Source organism: Oncorhynchus keta, chromosome 20 (genome assembly GCF_023373465.1).
Source record: "Oncorhynchus keta strain PuntledgeMale-10-30-2019 chromosome 20, Oket_V2, whole genome shotgun sequence".
Lineage (NCBI taxonomy): Eukaryota > Metazoa > Chordata > Actinopteri > Salmoniformes > Salmonidae > Oncorhynchus > Oncorhynchus keta.
In genome coordinates, this window is record NC_068440.1 from 28,889,955 (window position 1) to 28,907,038 (window position 17,084).

At 45.6% G+C, this 17,084-nt stretch overlaps 1 protein-coding gene across 2 annotated transcripts in view; it reads right to left on the reverse strand.

The window, feature by feature from the left end:
- Positions 1-11,120: 11,120 nt before the first annotated feature.
- Positions 11,121-17,084, reverse strand: part of tinagl1 (tubulointerstitial nephritis antigen-like 1) — a 62,656-nt gene continuing 56,692 nt past the window's right edge. For both annotated transcript variants that reach the window (XM_052472566.1, XM_052472567.1), the window contains exons 11-12: positions 14,468-14,513; positions 11,121-14,156 (exon numbers count right to left, since the gene is read on the reverse strand). In XM_052472566.1, the coding sequence (XP_052328526.1) occupies positions 13,989-14,156; positions 14,468-14,513 (214 nt within the window). In that variant the 3' untranslated portion in view covers positions 11,121-13,988. The remainder of the gene's footprint in view (positions 14,157-14,467; positions 14,514-17,084) is intronic.

Below are 17,084 nucleotides of genomic sequence, written 5' to 3' on the forward strand. Positions count from 1 at the left end.
AACTCACTCGCACGCACGCACGCAAGCTTGAACGATGAAGCGCACGCACACAAGCACGCACCCACCAAACACGCATGGCATGCACAGAGAACCATGAGGATGTTGGAAAGGCTATGGTGATGAGCTTTCCTCATACAGCAGCATCACAACTCAGTTAAAGTACTTACAAATAAGTAAATCAAAGTTATCATATAACCACTGTGGCAACACCAAAAAGTCATTTATTTGGGTTTCACAGTGATCAGTGATTTCACAATGATCAATCAATACATTCTCAGTCTGCAGTGGAAGAATGGATTACAGGGTCAAAAACCTTGGACATAACTCCAGGAAACTTTAGCAATAAAGGCATCACATGCCGTTAGAGACCAGCCTTTCGGTCAGTCTCTGTTTGAGATATGGCTAGTCAGGCCCAGGTCTCTGTTTGAGGTATGGCTAGTCAGGCCCAGGTCTCTGTTTGAGGTATGGCTAGTCAGGCCCAGGTCTCTGTTTGAGATATGGCTAGTCAGGCCCAGGTCTCTGTTTGAGATATGGCTAGTCAGGCCCAGGTCTCTGTTTGAGGTATGGCTAGTCAGGCCCAGGTCTCTGTTTGAGGTATGGCTAGTCAGGCCCAGGTCTCTGTTTGAGGTATGGCTAGTCAGGCCCAGGTCTCTGTTTGAGGTATGGCTAGTCAGGCCCAGGTCTCTGTTTGAGGTATGGCTAGTCAGGCCCAGGTCTCTGTTTGAGGTATGGCTAGTCAGGCCCAGGTCTCTGTTTGAGGTATGGCTAGTCAGGCCCAGGTCTCTGTTTGAGGTATGGCTAGTCAGGCCCAGGTCTCTGTTTGAGGTATGGCTAGTCAGGCCCAGGTCTCTGTTTGAGGTATGGCTAGTCATGCCCAGGTCTCTGTTTGAGGTATGGCTAGTCAGGCCCAGGTCTCTGTTTGAGATATGGCTAGTCAGGCCCAGGTCTCTGTTTGAGGTATGGCTAGTCAGGCCCAGGTCTCTGTTTGAGGTATGGCTAGTCAGGCCCAGGTCTCTGTTTGAGGTATGGCTAGTCAGGCCCAGGTCTCTGTTTGAGGTATGGCTAGTCAGGCCCAGGTCTCTGTTTGAGGTATGGCTAGTCATGCCCAGGTCTCTGTTTGAGGTATGGCTAGTCAGGCCCAGGTCTCTGTTTGAGATATGGCTAGTCAGGCCCAGGTCTCTGTTTGAGGTATGGCTAGTCAGGCCCAGGTCTCTGTTTGAGGTATGGCTCGTCAGGCCCAGGTCTCTGTTTGAGGTATGGCTCGTCAGGCCCAGGTCTCTGTTTGAGGTATGGCTAGTCAGGCCCAGGTCTCTGTTTGAGGTATGGCTAGTCAGGCCCAGGTCTCTGTTTGAGGTATGGCTCGTCAGGCCCAGGTCTCTGTTTGAGGTATGGCTAGTCAGGCCCAGGTCTCTGATTGAGGTATGGCTAGTCAGGCCCAGGTCTCTGTTTGAGGTATTGCTAGTCAGGCCCAGGTCTCTGTTTGAGGTATGGCTAGTCAGACTGGGCCGATGACACCTGGTTGTGTAGAAAGTCAAAGCAGTCCATAATCCTGATTGTGTAGACCTGCAATTATTATTATTATTTAATTATTATTCTCAGTTCAAAAGAAGAGATCCTCTTTCTCCAAATGAGGGTAAGCTATAGCTTCATAGACAGATGTTCAGACAGCGTGTATACACATGGTCACATATGGATGCAGCCAGGTCACCCGCAATATAAGTCCGTATTCGACGTCCATCCATGTTTGAGGACGTCTAGAGATAATGTGGAAACCGGTCACCACGGGCAACAGTTAGCGCTGTTACCTTCAAATAGGTTTTGGTTTTGCTAGGGTGTTGTGGATGGGTGTAAGCATCTGCCTCTGATTCCAAAGGTTGAAAGTTTGAATCCAGTGATAGAAAGTCATTTTTGTTTTAAGCCTATCCCAAACCCTCACCTTAAAAAACTTTTTTTCCCCCGCCTAAAATGACATACCCAAATCTAACTGCCTGTAGGATATGCATATTCTTGATTCCATTTGAAAGGAAAAACTTTGAAGTTTGTGGAAATGTGAAATTACTGTAGGAGACTATAACACATTAGATCTGGTAAAAGACAATACAAAGAAAAAAACATGTTTTTTTTTAGTTTTTAGTTTGTTCCATTATCTTTGAAATGCAAGAGAAAGACCACAATGTATTATTCAAGTTTAGGCACAATTTAGATTTTGGCCACTAGATGGTAGCAGTGTATGTGCAAAGTTTTAGACAATGAACCATTGCATTTCTGTTCAAAATGTTGTATCAAGTCTGCCCAAATGTGCCTGGTTTATTGATACATTTTCAATTGTGCACTCTCCTCAAACAATAGCATGGTATTATTTCACTGTAATAGCTACTGTAAATTGGACAGTGCAGTTAGATTAACAAGAATTTAAGCTTTCTCTCATATCAGATATAGCTATGTCCTGGGAAATTGTCTTGTTACTTACAACCTCATGCTAATCACATTAGCGCACGTTAGCTCAACTGTCCCGTGGGGGGAGGTCACCTATCCCGTAGAGGTTTTAACGATTCAGAGTTAATGCCTAAGACTTCGGTGTTAAGGCCTAAAGTTAACCCTAACCTTACAAATTCAGAGTTAATGCCTAAACTTAACCTTAAACACTTCAAAATGTGATATTTGTGAAACATGGATGAATGTCCAATTCTGACCTGAGACTGTGAGAGACATGTACAAGCAGGTACACACACAGGCATGCAAATACACACCAGCACACACACACACACACAAACACACACACACACACACACACACACACACACACACACACACACACACACACACACACACACACACACACACACACACACACACACACACACACACACACACACACACACACACAAACAACGTAACTGACTCTCACGCAAAGTATAAGAGTTCCACAACCCTCCTGTATTTTTGTCCCTGGATTGTGTCTGTCTGGTGGTGGAGAGAGCTGACACAGCACAGTCCTATACAAATTGTCTTGTCCCTCACTCGTCAGGTCCCATGGGCCTCTCTGTGCCCCCACCCATACCCCCACCCTTACCCCACTCTCCCCCAGTGTGGCCCCCTTCTTCCCAACAGAGGAGTACCAACAGCTCCCAAAACTAAATGCCTGCTGTCCTCTGACCATTTTCTCTCTCTGACTACACTTGTTTATGAATTATATTTCCAGACACTACTAGTTACTTTTTCTTTTGCATTTCTTTTTCTTTTGCAGACTGAAGAAACTCATTCATTTCTCAACACGCCCAAAATGTTGACATGGAGATTCATAATACTGTAACCAAACGTCACTTTACATATTGTAAGTTCAAAATAATAAATAACTAGACATTATCTCTTCGCCTAGTTGGATCTGGCCCGAGAATTTCATCAACATCGCAGGCAATGTTGTCATTAGCAAGACACCTTGGAAAGAAACGTCTTGAATGACAAATCCATCCTTGCATTGCTGCTACCTCCATCTGGTCACAGGCCTCCTCCATGGCTTGGATGAGGGGTACCTCAGCCTTGAGACGGAGATCATATACCTTCCTCCGCCATGCCGAGAAAAACTCTTCTATAGGGTTGAGGAATGGAGAGTATGGTGGAAGATATAGGACGGTGAAATGTGGATGTTGCTGAAACCAGTTCTGAACCAGAGCAGAGCGGTGGAAAGACACATTGTCCCAGACAACAATGTATTGCATATGATCGATTTGATTTGCTGCTGTTATGTTGTGCAATTGGTCCAAGAATGTAAGTATGAGTGCTGTGTTGTAAGGGCCCATATGGCCACGTTGCCCTGGGACATTGACTATAGCCCTGTGGCCAATGATGCTTCTTCCCCTCCTTCGTGTTCTCGTCAGGTTGAACCCAGCCTGCTGGATCTCCTCTCCATCCATTCGTAAAACTCTCTGAAAAACAGTGTCAGGCAAAATTGTGTAGTTCAGTGTAGATCTAGTATACATATTACAGTACAGTAAAAGATTATGAGACAGTATGCAAGATTACACTGCTAAAGTGAATACATACCTCTGCATAATAATGCCACAGTCGTTTCACCCTTTCGGAATTGCGCTCGAAAGGAACTCGATAAATTTGCTTCATTTGAATATGTTTTTTTTTTAGGATGCGTGCCAGTGTTGATGTTGAGACCTGATGGATATCATTGAAAATGGCGTGGTTATTGACAATGTTAGCTTGGAGCTGCTTGAGTGTTATAGCATTGTTGGCCAAAACCATGTTTACTATCTCCCTCTCTTGCTGTTCTGTGAACATAGGAGGCCTTCCCCCTTGTCGTCCCTGACCCTCAATCCTATGTAGAAAAAAAACAGTATACAATAGTACAGTAATTTCACAGGAAAAGGTAACAGAAGTGCTGATAGTGCATAGAATACAGTACTGTAAGCAGTTACTGAAACCGTGCAGATGTTTTTGATATGATGATATTTTTTACAATACCTATTTTCCAGTCTAAATGTTCTCATCATACTTGCCACTGTATATCGGCTTAGATTTGGCTGTACTCGCAGTCCAGCCTCCCTCAGCATCAGGCCGTGTTTGACACCGTGGTCAACCAGGGTTGCGCGGATCTCATTTGTCAGATTCAGTCCTCTTTGAGGACCTTCTTGTCTTCCTCTTCCTCCTCCTTCTCGTCCTCGTTCTCCTCCTCGTTCTCCTCGTCCTCCTCGTTCTCCTCGTCTTCATCCTCATCCTCCTCCTCGTTCTCCTCGTCGTCGTTCTCCTCGTCGTCGTCGTCCTCCTCCTCGTCTTACTCTTTCTCTGACTCTTTCCATTGTGCTTGAAGACCGATGAACTCACCTGCTGCTTTTTTATAGTGCTTATACACCTGATTGGTGTGTCTACAATTAAGCAAACGAGTGTTTGCACACCTGAATACTGTGTTGAAACAATCGGTTGGACGGTGTGGTAATTTGACAGTCAGTGCTTTGGTATTGCAAGTACGTGACTTCATGATAGATTTGTGTGTGTAATGTATGTTAAGTGTGTTTAGTGTTTTGCAAATCACTGTGTGTAGAGTTTTGCAACAAGTGTGAGGTTGACAATGTGCTTATAGTTGTGCAAATATGGGCTGATGTTTTGCTTCTTGAGTGTAAGGTTTTGCTAATAGTGTACTACTCTTCATTTGAGTGTGTAAGCAATCCAAAAAAACTGTAAGATACTTTATTGTGCCTCACAAGTGAAAACTATGGTGGTGTGAACTCAGGGCACACAATACACGAGACAGAGAGATAATAATAAACATTGCACAGAAAATATATAATTTACACATCTTGCCGCATCATAAATAAAGTATATGTATCACTGAATATGAAGTGATTCATTGACTTTGAATACACAGCTTCTGACAGGGGATCTGTACATGTTTTGAGGGTGTTTTTGAAGGACAGTCTGGTATTATAAGATGTTTGGTTGGTTGAGTGAGTGAGTGAGTGAGTGAGTGAGTGAGTGAGTGAGTGAGTGGTCTTCAATGTCAGAGTAATTGTACTAGCTGAATACCATCCAAAATGGATGACAGACAAAGCTCTTGTTGATGACCAAGATGTCATAACTCATTATTTGTCCATGGAGAGTGTGTTGTACCCCTTATCCACATTCATCTTTTCATTTTAGTATCCCACAAGGATCTTCTGTCGACGGATCTTGACACCTTTGGCAGACTAAACATGGAACCCAGTGAATCGCACTCAGGAGTCACTCAAACTGAAAAATAACAGTCTTGACTTGGATCCAGCATTGGACAAATTCCACCCCCTTTCTCTGCATGACTTGGATCCAATCGCCTGCTCCTCTCATCCCATTGATCCAGACAGGCTTATCTGTCTATCACTGGTTTATCCCTATAAGGACACAGCTGTCTGGATGACTGCATGGGAAAATGGATCCATCTGGTTAGCCAACAGTTTGACAATAACCTCATACAGTAGGCCTACTGGTCAAGGTAGTGCACTATAGGGAATATGGTGCCATTTGGGTCACAGCCCTAGTGTTTTCAGTGGTTAGGGGCTGTATCTTATAGACTAACGGGATAGTACTATAACATTATTTTCAAGGATAAACTGATTTGACTTGCTCCCGAGTGGCACAGCGGTCTAAGGCACTGTATCTCAGTGCTAGAGGCGTCACTACAGATACCCTGGTTCAATTCCAGGCTGTATCACAACCGGCCGTGATTGGGAGTCCCATAGGGTGGCGTACAATTGGCCCAGCGTGTTCCGGGTTTGCCGGTGTAGGCCATCATTGTAAATAAGAATTTGTGCTTAACTGACTTGCCGAGTTAAATAAAGGTTCAATAAAAAAATACATAAAAAATTGATAGGTTATATCTATGAACAGTTATGGTGGCTTATAACGGTATTGTAAAATCTAGAATAAATGCATAATGTGGAACACCTCCCAACTCAACTCATCAATATTTAGTCAAGTGGAAAGAAGAAATGAATGTACAACAACCTGTCATTGACTCCCCTCATCCCAACCTCCACCTCCCTTCTGTCATCCATTCTTTCCCCACTGTCATGCCTCGTGAACCCATGATGCACCTCATCCCAACCCTGGCCGCACCATCCTCCCTTAATTAAATCAAATGTATTTATAAAGCCATTTTTACATCAGCAGATGTCACAAAGTGCTTACACAGAAACCCAGCCTAAAACCCCAAACAGCAAGCAATGCAGATGTACGATGTACTGTAGAAGGACAGTGGCTATATAACGTCCGTCGTTGGAAGGAGACCAAAGTGCAGCGTGGTAAGTGTTCATGATTCTTTATTTACTCAGAACACAAAACAACAAAAGAATAACGAACGTCACGTTCTGCAGGCTTCACAGAGCTAACAAAAAACAAGATCCCACAAACATCAAAAGGAGAATGACAACTTATATGTGATCCCCAATCAGAGACAATGATAAACAGCCGCCTCTGATTGGGAACCACACTCACCCCGAAAGGGTGTGGGGTGGGGGGTGGGGAATCGTCGCTGAAACAGGTCTCACCGGACTGAGGAAATGTACTGGCAGCCTAGTGAGTGGAGCTGCCACAACACTTCCTGGCTGGATACCCACTCTAGCCCGGTGAGTGTGGAGAGCTGGCACCGGACGCACTGGGCTATGACGGCGCACTGGTGGCATAGTGCGTATAGCCAGCGCAGGACTATACTGGACCATGGAGGCGCACCGGAGGTCTGCTAGCACAACTCGTCCTGGCTGGATACCCCCCATAGTGCGGGGAGCTGGAACAGGCCGCACTGGGTTGTCCTGGCGAACTGGGGATACCGTGCGTAGAGCTGGTGCAGGATAACCTGGGCCGAAGAGACGCACCGGAGGTGGCTGAATGAGTGGCTGAATGCCCACTCTAGCACGGCAACTGCGGGGAGCTTGCAGAGAGCGCACCGGGCTGTGGCTGCTCACCGAAGGCATGGTGCGCAGAACCGGAAAACACGGTAAGCACGGGGAGTTGGCTCAGGTCTACAACCTGACTCCGCCAATCTCCCCATGTGCCCGCCCCCCAATTTTTGGGGGGGCTGCCTCTCATGCTTGCTTCGTTGCCGTGACTCCCTCGCTGCTTCCACCTGTTCCCATGGGAGGCGATCCCAGGATCTCTTCCCATGTCCAGGATCCTTTGCCGTCCAGGATGTCCTCCCATGTCCAGTCCTCCTGACCACGCTGTTTGGTCCGTTTGTGGTGGGATCTTCTGTATTTTTCCTTGTTGGAACATTGCTTACATTTTGAGTAAATTCAGATTATTACTCATACCTGTGTCCTGTGACTGACTCCGCGTACCTATGAAAGGCTATGAAAAACTCCCTAGAAAGGCAGGAACCTAGGAAGAAACCTAGAGAGGAACCAGACTCTGAGAGGTGACCAGTACTTCTGGCTGTGCCAGGTGGAGATTATAAGAGTACATGGCCATTAAGGCCAGATCGTTCTTCAAGATGTTCAAAAGTTCCCACAGTAGATGACCAGCAGAGTCATACTAATCCTCATTTGCACCGTTTGCAATTAAAGTAAAGATTCTGTAGACCGCATAGCTCACACAACACACAGCTATGTGATTCTGTAGACCGCATAGCTCACACAACACACAGCTATGTGATTCTGTAGACTGCATGGCTCACACAACACACAGCTATGTGATTCTGTAGACCGCATAGCTCACACAACACACAGCTATGTGATTCTGTAGACTGCATGGCTCACACAACACACAGCTATGTGATTCTGTAGACCGCATAGCTCACACAACACACAGCTATGTGATTCTGTAGACTGCATGGCTCACACAACACACAGCTATGTGATTCTGTAGACCGCATAGCTCACACAACACACAGCTATGTGATTCTGTAGACTGCATGGCTCACACAACACACAGCTATGTGATTCTGTAGACCGCATAGCTCACACAACACACAGCTATGTGATTCTGTAGACTGCATGGCTCACACAACACACAGCTATGTGATTATGTAGACTGCATAGCTCACACAACACACAGCTATGTGATTCTGTAGACCGCATGGCTCACACAACACACAGCTATGTGATTCTGTAGACCGCATGGCTCACACAACACACAGCTATGTGATTCTGTAGACTGCATGGCTCACACAACACACAGCTATGTGATTCTGTAGACCGCATGGCTCACACAACACACAGCTATGTGATTCTGTAGACCGCATGGCTCACACAACACACAGCTATGTGATTCTGTAGACCGCATGGCTCACACAACACACAGCTATGTGATTCTGTAGACTGCATGGCTCACACAACACACAGCTATGTCTGCTCTGCCTCCTATAGCCTACACTCGTAGAAAAAAACGTTATCTTGAACCTTAAAGGGTTCTTCGGCTGTCTCAATAGGAGAAGAACCCTTTTTGGTTCCAGTAAAGAACCCGTTTTTGTTCCAGGTAGAATTCTTTTGGATTCAGGTAGAACCTTTTTGGTTCCAGGTAGACCCAATCAAATCAAATCCAATTTCATTGGTCACATACACATGTGACCAAGCAGATGTTATTGCGAGTGTAGTGAAATGCTTGTGCTTCTAGTTCCGACAGTGCTGCAATATACTAACAAGTAATCTAACAATTCCACAACAACTACCAAATACACACAAATCTAAGTAAAGGGATAGAATAAGAATATGTACATATAAATATATGGATGAGCAATGACCGAGCGGCATAGCCAAGATGGTATAAAATACAGTACAGATGTCCAGGAGGAACAAGAGAACAATGATTTAGAAGAGATGGGATGAGTAATGTAAACATCATTATTAAGGTGGCAGTAATAAAATGACTAGTGATCCATTTGTTAGTGGCCAATGATTTCAAGTCTGTATGAAAGCAGCCTCTCTGTGTTAATGATGGCTGTTTAACAGTCTGATGGCCTTGAGATAGAAGCTATTTTTCAGTCTCTCGGTCCCAGCTTTGATTCACCTGTACTGACCTCGCCTTCTGGATGGTAGCGGGGTGAACAGGCAGTGGCTTGGGTGGTTGTTGTCCTTGATGACCTTGTTGGCCTTTCTGTGACATCGTGTGCTTTAGGCATCCTGGAGGGCAGGTATTTTGCCCTCAGTAATGCGTTGTGCAAACCCCACCACCCCCTGGAGAGCCCTGTGGTTGTGGGTGGTGCAGTTGCCGTATCTGGCGGTGATACAGCCCGACAAAATGCTCTCAATTGTGCATCTGTAAAGGTTTGTGAGGGTTTTAGGTGACAAGCCAAATTTCTTCAGCCTCCCGAGGTTGAAGAGGCGCTGTTTGCCTTCTTCACCACACTGTCTGTGTGGGTGGACCATTTCAGTTTGTCCGTGATGTGTACGCCGAAGAATTTAAAACTTTTTGCTAGCCAGCACCTCACCTAAACAGGTGTTCTACTCTGCTAGCCAGCACCTCACCTAAACAGGTGTTCTACTCTGCTAGCCAGCACCTCACCTACTAAACAGGTGTTCTACTCTGCTAGCCAGCACCTCGCCTAAACAGGTGTTCTACTCTGCTAGCCAGCACCTCGCCTAAACAGGTGTTCTACTCTGCTAGCCAGCACCTCTCCTAAACAGGTGTTCTACCCTGCTAGCCAGCACCTCGCCTAAACAGGTGTTCTACTCTGCTAGCCAGAACCTCGCCTAAACAGGTGTTCTACTCTGCTAGCCAGCACCTCGCCTAAACAGGTGTTCTATCCTGCTAGCCAGCACCTCGCCTAAACAGGTGTTCTACTCTGCTAGCCAGAACCTCGCCTAAACAGGTGTTCTACTCTGCTAGCCAGCACCTCGCCTAAACAGGTGTTCTACTCTGCTAGCCAGCACCTCGCCTAAACAGGTGTTCTACTCTGCTAGCCAGCACCTCGGCTAAACAGGTGTTCTACTCTGCTAGCCAGCACCTCGCCTAAACAGGTGTTCTACTCCGCTAGCCAGCACCTCGCCTAAACAGGTGTTCTACTCTGCTAGCCAGCACCTCGCCTAAACAGGTGTTCTATCCTGCTAGCCAGCACCTCGCCTAAACAGGTGTTCTACTCTGCTAGCCAGAACCTCGCCTAAACAGGTGTTCTACTCTGCTAGCCAGAACCTCGCCTAAACAGGTGTTCTACTCTGCTAGCCAGCACCTCGCCTAAACAGGTGTTCTACTCTGCTAGCCAGCACCTCTCCTAAACAGGTGTTCTACTCCGCTAGCCAGCACCTCTCCTAAACAGGTGTTCTACCCTGCTAGCCAGCACCTCGCCTAAACAAGTGTTCTACCCTGCTAGCCAGCACCTCGCCTAAACAGGTGTGAGTTTCTTTCGCCTCCAGATTCCCCAAAAGGGTTCTACCTCGAACAAAAAGGGTTCTCCTATGGGGACATCTGAAGAATCCTTTTGGAACCCTTATCTCTAACAGTGTACCCTTCCTCCACATTGAACATTGCTTGTCCATCTGAACCTGTCGGTAATTCTGCATCTCTATCCTTTTCTCATGAGGTGACGGTTGTGATGGGGGATTAAAACTGAGGCCTACTCGAAATGTACGAAATTGTGTACAGGATTTACATTAACAATGTGAAAACTGGAAGACATATTGGAAAGGTGGCACAGTTAATAAAAAGACAACTTCTGGGAAGGCAAGCAGTTTATTGTGAAGTGAGACTGCACAGTGTGAACTGATACATGATGTGGTCTCTAAAAGGACAGTTGCCACCCCTGGAAACTTAGACATTAAAACTCATGATAGGCACAGAAATAATAGATCTGAATTGGAGACAGTATAAAAAGAGCACCTAGAGCAACATTACATAAGGCAGTTATATCAGGTTATATCAGTATATCAGAACCTGTGTGATTACTGGCTTCATTTGAGGATTGAACTACCTACCTAACACTTCTTTGGAAATACACAACCTTTGAAATGTCTCAATGAGTCTGTAGGCCTACACATGCCTATTGCTGAATACTGAAGTGTTAGTGGCATGTTGCGTCTGAGAGATTTAGGCTATAAAGAAACAGCATTTAACAGACTTTGGCAGCTGAGTCCGACCTCCTCCTCTCCCTAGAGTCAGGCACTTTGATTTTGTGTGTGTTCACCTTCAGAAGGAGTAAGTGCACCACCCAAGCACTCTTCAAAGCAGCTGGTAAAGGGAGGGGAGAGTGTGTGTGTGAGACAACCACATCTCTCAAAGCAAGTAAGAAAATAGGAGTAAAATACAACAATATTTTCAGCATTATAGTAACACAGTGTACACGGAAGGAAACAGATTAGGATTATAATACACAAACCATGGGATATTTTCAACCAGAAGTCGAAAAACAGCACTTATTTCTTTAAGGCATTTGATCAACCAAGACGTTTCCATGTTGAAGCAACATCTGAAAATGACATGGTGGTGGCCATTTTACCTTCTTCAAAGAAATGACAACTCAGATACTTCAATCAATGCCTCGTTTTTTCCAAGATATGTTTTTGTCAACCAGCTGATTAATAAACGGAATGTCTACACTCTTAGAATTAGTGGTGACTCGAGGAACACTGGAGGTACTCAATGAATCCCTGGAGTTCCTCAATATTTGCACCTTAGGTTAGTTGAGGGGTTCTTGGAGGAACCTTTCATGTTTCAATGTAGCAAAGGGTTCCTGTCGGAACCCTAGACTGGAGGTGTGGCTTGGTAGGGGTGTGGCTTTCAGATTTTCTGTTGTATTTTCATCACATGTTAAGGTTGAACAATGACAGTTCTGTAGCTTCAATGAGGCTTACAGAGGTGTACGAGTTCCTCAAGAGCCTATGCAAATCCCAATTTTGGACCTTATGTCATCAGCAATGTTAATATTATTAATATTATATTAGAATATGTAATATGCATAAATATTCAAGGAAAATTGAAATTTGCATGATGAAACTTTACATGATGAACAGGAATGACATTTACTGTAATGGGTGTCCAAAAATAACTATCTGAAAGCCATACCTCCAATAAGATACACCTCCAATCTTCTGATAGGCTGCCACCTCTACAATATATTATTAAAAATGTTCAGAATTGAACCTCATTCATCACAAAAAGGTTCTGATGTGAACCTTTACACAGGGGTTCCTCAAATAATTTTTATAATTGGTTCTTTGGTTCTAAAGGTTCTTCCAGGCTCTGTTACTTCTAAGAGTGTATACTGTCTATTATGGGAGATTTATAAATGGTTGACCCACTAAAATTATTCTTACAGAAACATTATGTTCAAGCAGTTGGAATCAGTCAAGAGCTGTCATGGTCATGAGACTGAAGTTGATTTGATATCATTGGAAGATTGACACCATCTCTTCCATAACCAGACAGGTTATGTGGTACTGAACATTTCCAGAGCTTGCTGAGAATCCATCCTGTACTATACACTTAGTATAGTCTAGGATTGTACTAAAAAGAAAAGTGTTTTTTGGTAAATGAGGGGAAATAAATTATTGGTCAAAAGGACAGTTCACTAAACTCAATCCCACCTACCACCAAGCCTTAGACCAGCACCCTTTCCAGTGTAAAATTCTGCTAGAAAACATTTTGGGGAATGTGTAGAGAGATGCGTGGCTACTGCAACTGCAGATCTGCTGACAGTAATAGGAATACATTAATCAATGATATAGCTAGCATGATTAAGAGTTAGGTCCTCAGTGATAACACTAACTAAACTGTAACACAAGTGGATTGTTAGTTTATCTCTGGTGCTTGTGTCATCTAACATTCTATCTCTCTGGTTCTCACTATCCCAATCTGTCCGTAAGGGGTTGGCTTCCAGAGAGAGAGAGTGAAAGAGAGAGAGAGAGTTCAGATCAAGCCAGTCCTTTCATCATCATAGCAGTGGAAATGGAGACTTCTGAACAGAAGCAGGAAGTAAACAGTCGATCCCAGGCCAAAGCCAAGGAGTCTGGGAAGTGTGGTCTTTGGGATAGTGAGTCCTGAGGTGATTATTGCGGTGTCCTGAAGCCGGGGAGGCTGTATGGAGGAGCCCCTCTAAGCCTGCAGGCCGTGAGTTTGTTTTGATGCCATAAACCTTGAGTTATGTTGGGGGTGGCTGGAGTTTCAATACCTACAGTGTTGGGTAAGGGGATATGGGTGTAAGGGGTAAGAGTAGTGGTTCTTGGGGTAGTTTGTTCCTCCAAGGGTCAGAGTGTGAACTCCAGGATTCTGGTTGTGTTGCTCCCCCAGAGTTTAGTACAGGGCTGGTTGAGTTGCACCCCGAGGGTAGGAAGGGGAAGTGGGTAGGGGGTGAAGGGTAGGGGGTCTGGGGCTGGTTGTGCTGATTCCCCAGGGTAGGACGGGGAAGAGGGTTCGGGATGAAAGGTAGGGGCTCTGGGGATGCTGAGGGGAAGTGGGTAGGGGGTGAAGGGTGAAGGGTAGGGGTCTGGGGCTGGTTGTGCTGCTCCCCCAGGGTAGGAAGGGGTAGAGGGTTCGGGATGAAAGGAAGGGGCTCTGGGGATGCTGAGTTCCTGGAGTGCCTGTCTCTACTTGCGTCGGCGATGTTGGTGGTGATGGTGGCTTTGCATGTCTTCCATGGTGACCCTACCCCACACGCCGATCACGAACGCCTCGATCTCACACTCATTCTCTCCACGAGCGATACGGAAGTAGCCGTTCTCCCCCCAGTTCTTCCCCCAGGAGTTGGCAGCAATCTGGGAAAAGTCATTAGAAAGAGTGGCATGGGTTAGAATGTGGATATAGTAGAGAGAGACCACAGGAGGCTGATGAGGGGAGGACGGTTCATAACAATGGCTGAAACAGAGGAAATGGAATGGCAACAAACACATGAAAAACATGATTTTGATACGGTTCCCTGAATCGGCTTTGGCCATTACCACAAGCCTGTCCTCCCTAATTAAGGTGCTACCAACCTCCTGTGGTAGATACATAAGATATTTACACAAATAAGAGACAACAAATAGAAAAATATGTGATGAGTAATGTGATAGGAGACATTACTTACCCAGTACTTCTTAGTTGTCCTATCATAGTTCCTCTCTTCTCCCCACCTGGAACAGAACACGCAGACGAATTACTGACATGATTGTTTTAAACTAAAGGGAATACATTATTATGAACTTCAGAGGTTTCTTCATTTTTCACAGGAAGTAAAAATAATCTGATAATTATTCTGTTGTGAATTGGGTTGTTTTTAACCTTTTACAAGTAGCTTTTTAAATATATCCCACGCCCACATAGGAATGTGCACACCTGAGAGTGTTTTGACACAACTGACAAAATTTGAGTAAGAGCTATAAGTATAGGTAGAGATGCGGAGTACAAAACATCTTTCATCTCTTAACAGCATCCTGAAAACAAGACGTTATTTATGACCATGGCTAAGGAAGACCAAAGCGATTATACTACCCAAACACACACACACACAATCTACCCTGCATCCCACATCATTCAGATTCCTCAGCAGCAGACAGAATTCCCCCCTCTGCCACTTCCCCCCTCACAGCTCAGGAAACAGGAAGGAGAGGGATGGCCAGTGAGGAAGTGGTCACCGCCTGACTCCTGTCATCTCACAGACAACAACAACATTGCTGAAGGTTGAGTGAGGCTCTAATAAATACACCTTACTCCTGTAGAGGTCTCTCTGTCTCTCCTGGCCAATGCCCATAAATTCCCATCATCCTTAGCTTCTGGTCCTATCTGGCAGTTGCCCCCAGTCGGACTTGACCAAGCGTCTCTGCGTCTTAGACCGACTTTCCCTGCCCCCTCCCTTGCTCCAGTTCTATTCCCATCCTGTTTGTGAACACCAGTTCCTAGGGCCCCTAGGAGCCTCATATTTTATAAGGGAATAGGAATGCTGGGAAAGCGAGGTGGTGTTTTCAGTTGTTGCCAACTCGGTAGCCTGCCACCAAAACATTGGCGAATAATGTTTTATTACTTGACTCTGGTTTGGAAAAAGAGTTCAAGGGTCATCATGCTCTGAAAAAGCAAATACAAACAGCTGTACAAACATCACAACCACATCTGAAATAGAGAGACTGGAGGTTGCCTGACAACTCAGACTGGATTTAATTCCGCAATCGCTACATACATTCAGTTTGAGACTGCCATCCTAGAAGCCATTTCTGCTGACACCAAAGTGAGGGACGTTGTCCCCCACGCAGTTTTAACCACTTGTGTTCAGGCTCTGGCCCAACCCATCGGTTTCTAGGACCAATCAGAACAGTTAGAATGGGAGAAGTTGTCGGGGAGGAGATCAAATTCAGACTCACGGTGGAGAAGAAATGTTAGTGGGCGTGGAGTTTGGCCGGAGCGATGTGGATGAATAGCCAGGCAAGGCAGGATGTGGGTTTTGGGAGGCCAAACTGCGTGTGTGTGGGTGCGTTTGCGTGTGTGCGTTTCTGCATGCGTGTGTGTGTGCGCACATGTGTGCATTTGCATGTGTGTGTGTACTTGTGTGTATACGGGCTGAGTCAGAGAGCCAGACAGAATTGGACCACTACGGAGCCCTTATCTCCCCCAGTTAGTGTTGTTCCCCCTGGACAATGAGGGACATACCAGTCCTCCCCCACCTTACCCCTGACCTCCTCTATGGGCCTGATCCCCTCTCTGTCCAGTACAGTTGGGATCAACACACCAGACAATTCCCTTTCCACCAGAGTGGACCTCAATGCCCTAAACACAAACTTTCCCAGGCCCTTGGCTTAATAGAACGCACTGCAGCGGGATTTTGCTTGTAAAAACATCAAAGCTTGTGACAGTCAGGCTCTACGCACCCTGTCCTGACCCCCCTTCTTCCCCCCCAACCCGTCCCCAAATCCATACCCTCAGTACCCACCGAGCCTCGCGTTCGTAGCCCGAACCGCAGTGTCAGCAGAGGTTGGATGCAAAGGGAAGTTGAGCTTCAACCATCATCCTCATCATCATCGTCAGTAGAGCATGCTGCTCAGACTACACAACAGCAGCGTTTTAGGACAGACCAGACAGGACAGACCGACCAGACAGGACAGACCATACTCCAGCAGTGTTCCAGGACAGACCGACCAGACAGGACAGACCATACTCCAGCAGTGTTCCAGGACAGACCGACCAGACAGGACAGACCATACTCCAGCAGTGTTCCAGGACAGACCAGAGCTAGAGTACACCCCAAATGGCACCATGTTCCCTATACAGAGCACTTATTTTGAGCTGAGCACTATGGGCCTTGGTGAAAGTAGTGCACTATAAAGAGAATAGGGCACCATTTGGGAATCAGATTTAAGCAATTGATCTTGATAGACAGAGACTCTAGACCAGAGTTCCCTAACTTACTTTTTTATATATATATTTTTTTATTGTTGGAAATCAGCTCCAAATGATTCTGTTCCCAAGTATTCCCACGCATAATAGAGAGACACGTGATTGCAGGGAAACTTCTATCAACATGTTAAATGTGCAACCAGAGGGGAAAAAAACAAATCTAGATCACCTGTACTTCCCACACAGAGACAAAGCTCTCCCTCGCCCTCCATTTGGCAAATCTGACCACAACTCTATCCTCCTGATTCCTGCTTACAAGCAAAAATTAAAGCAGGAAGCACCAGTGACTCAGTCTATAAAAAAAGTAGTCAGATGAAGCA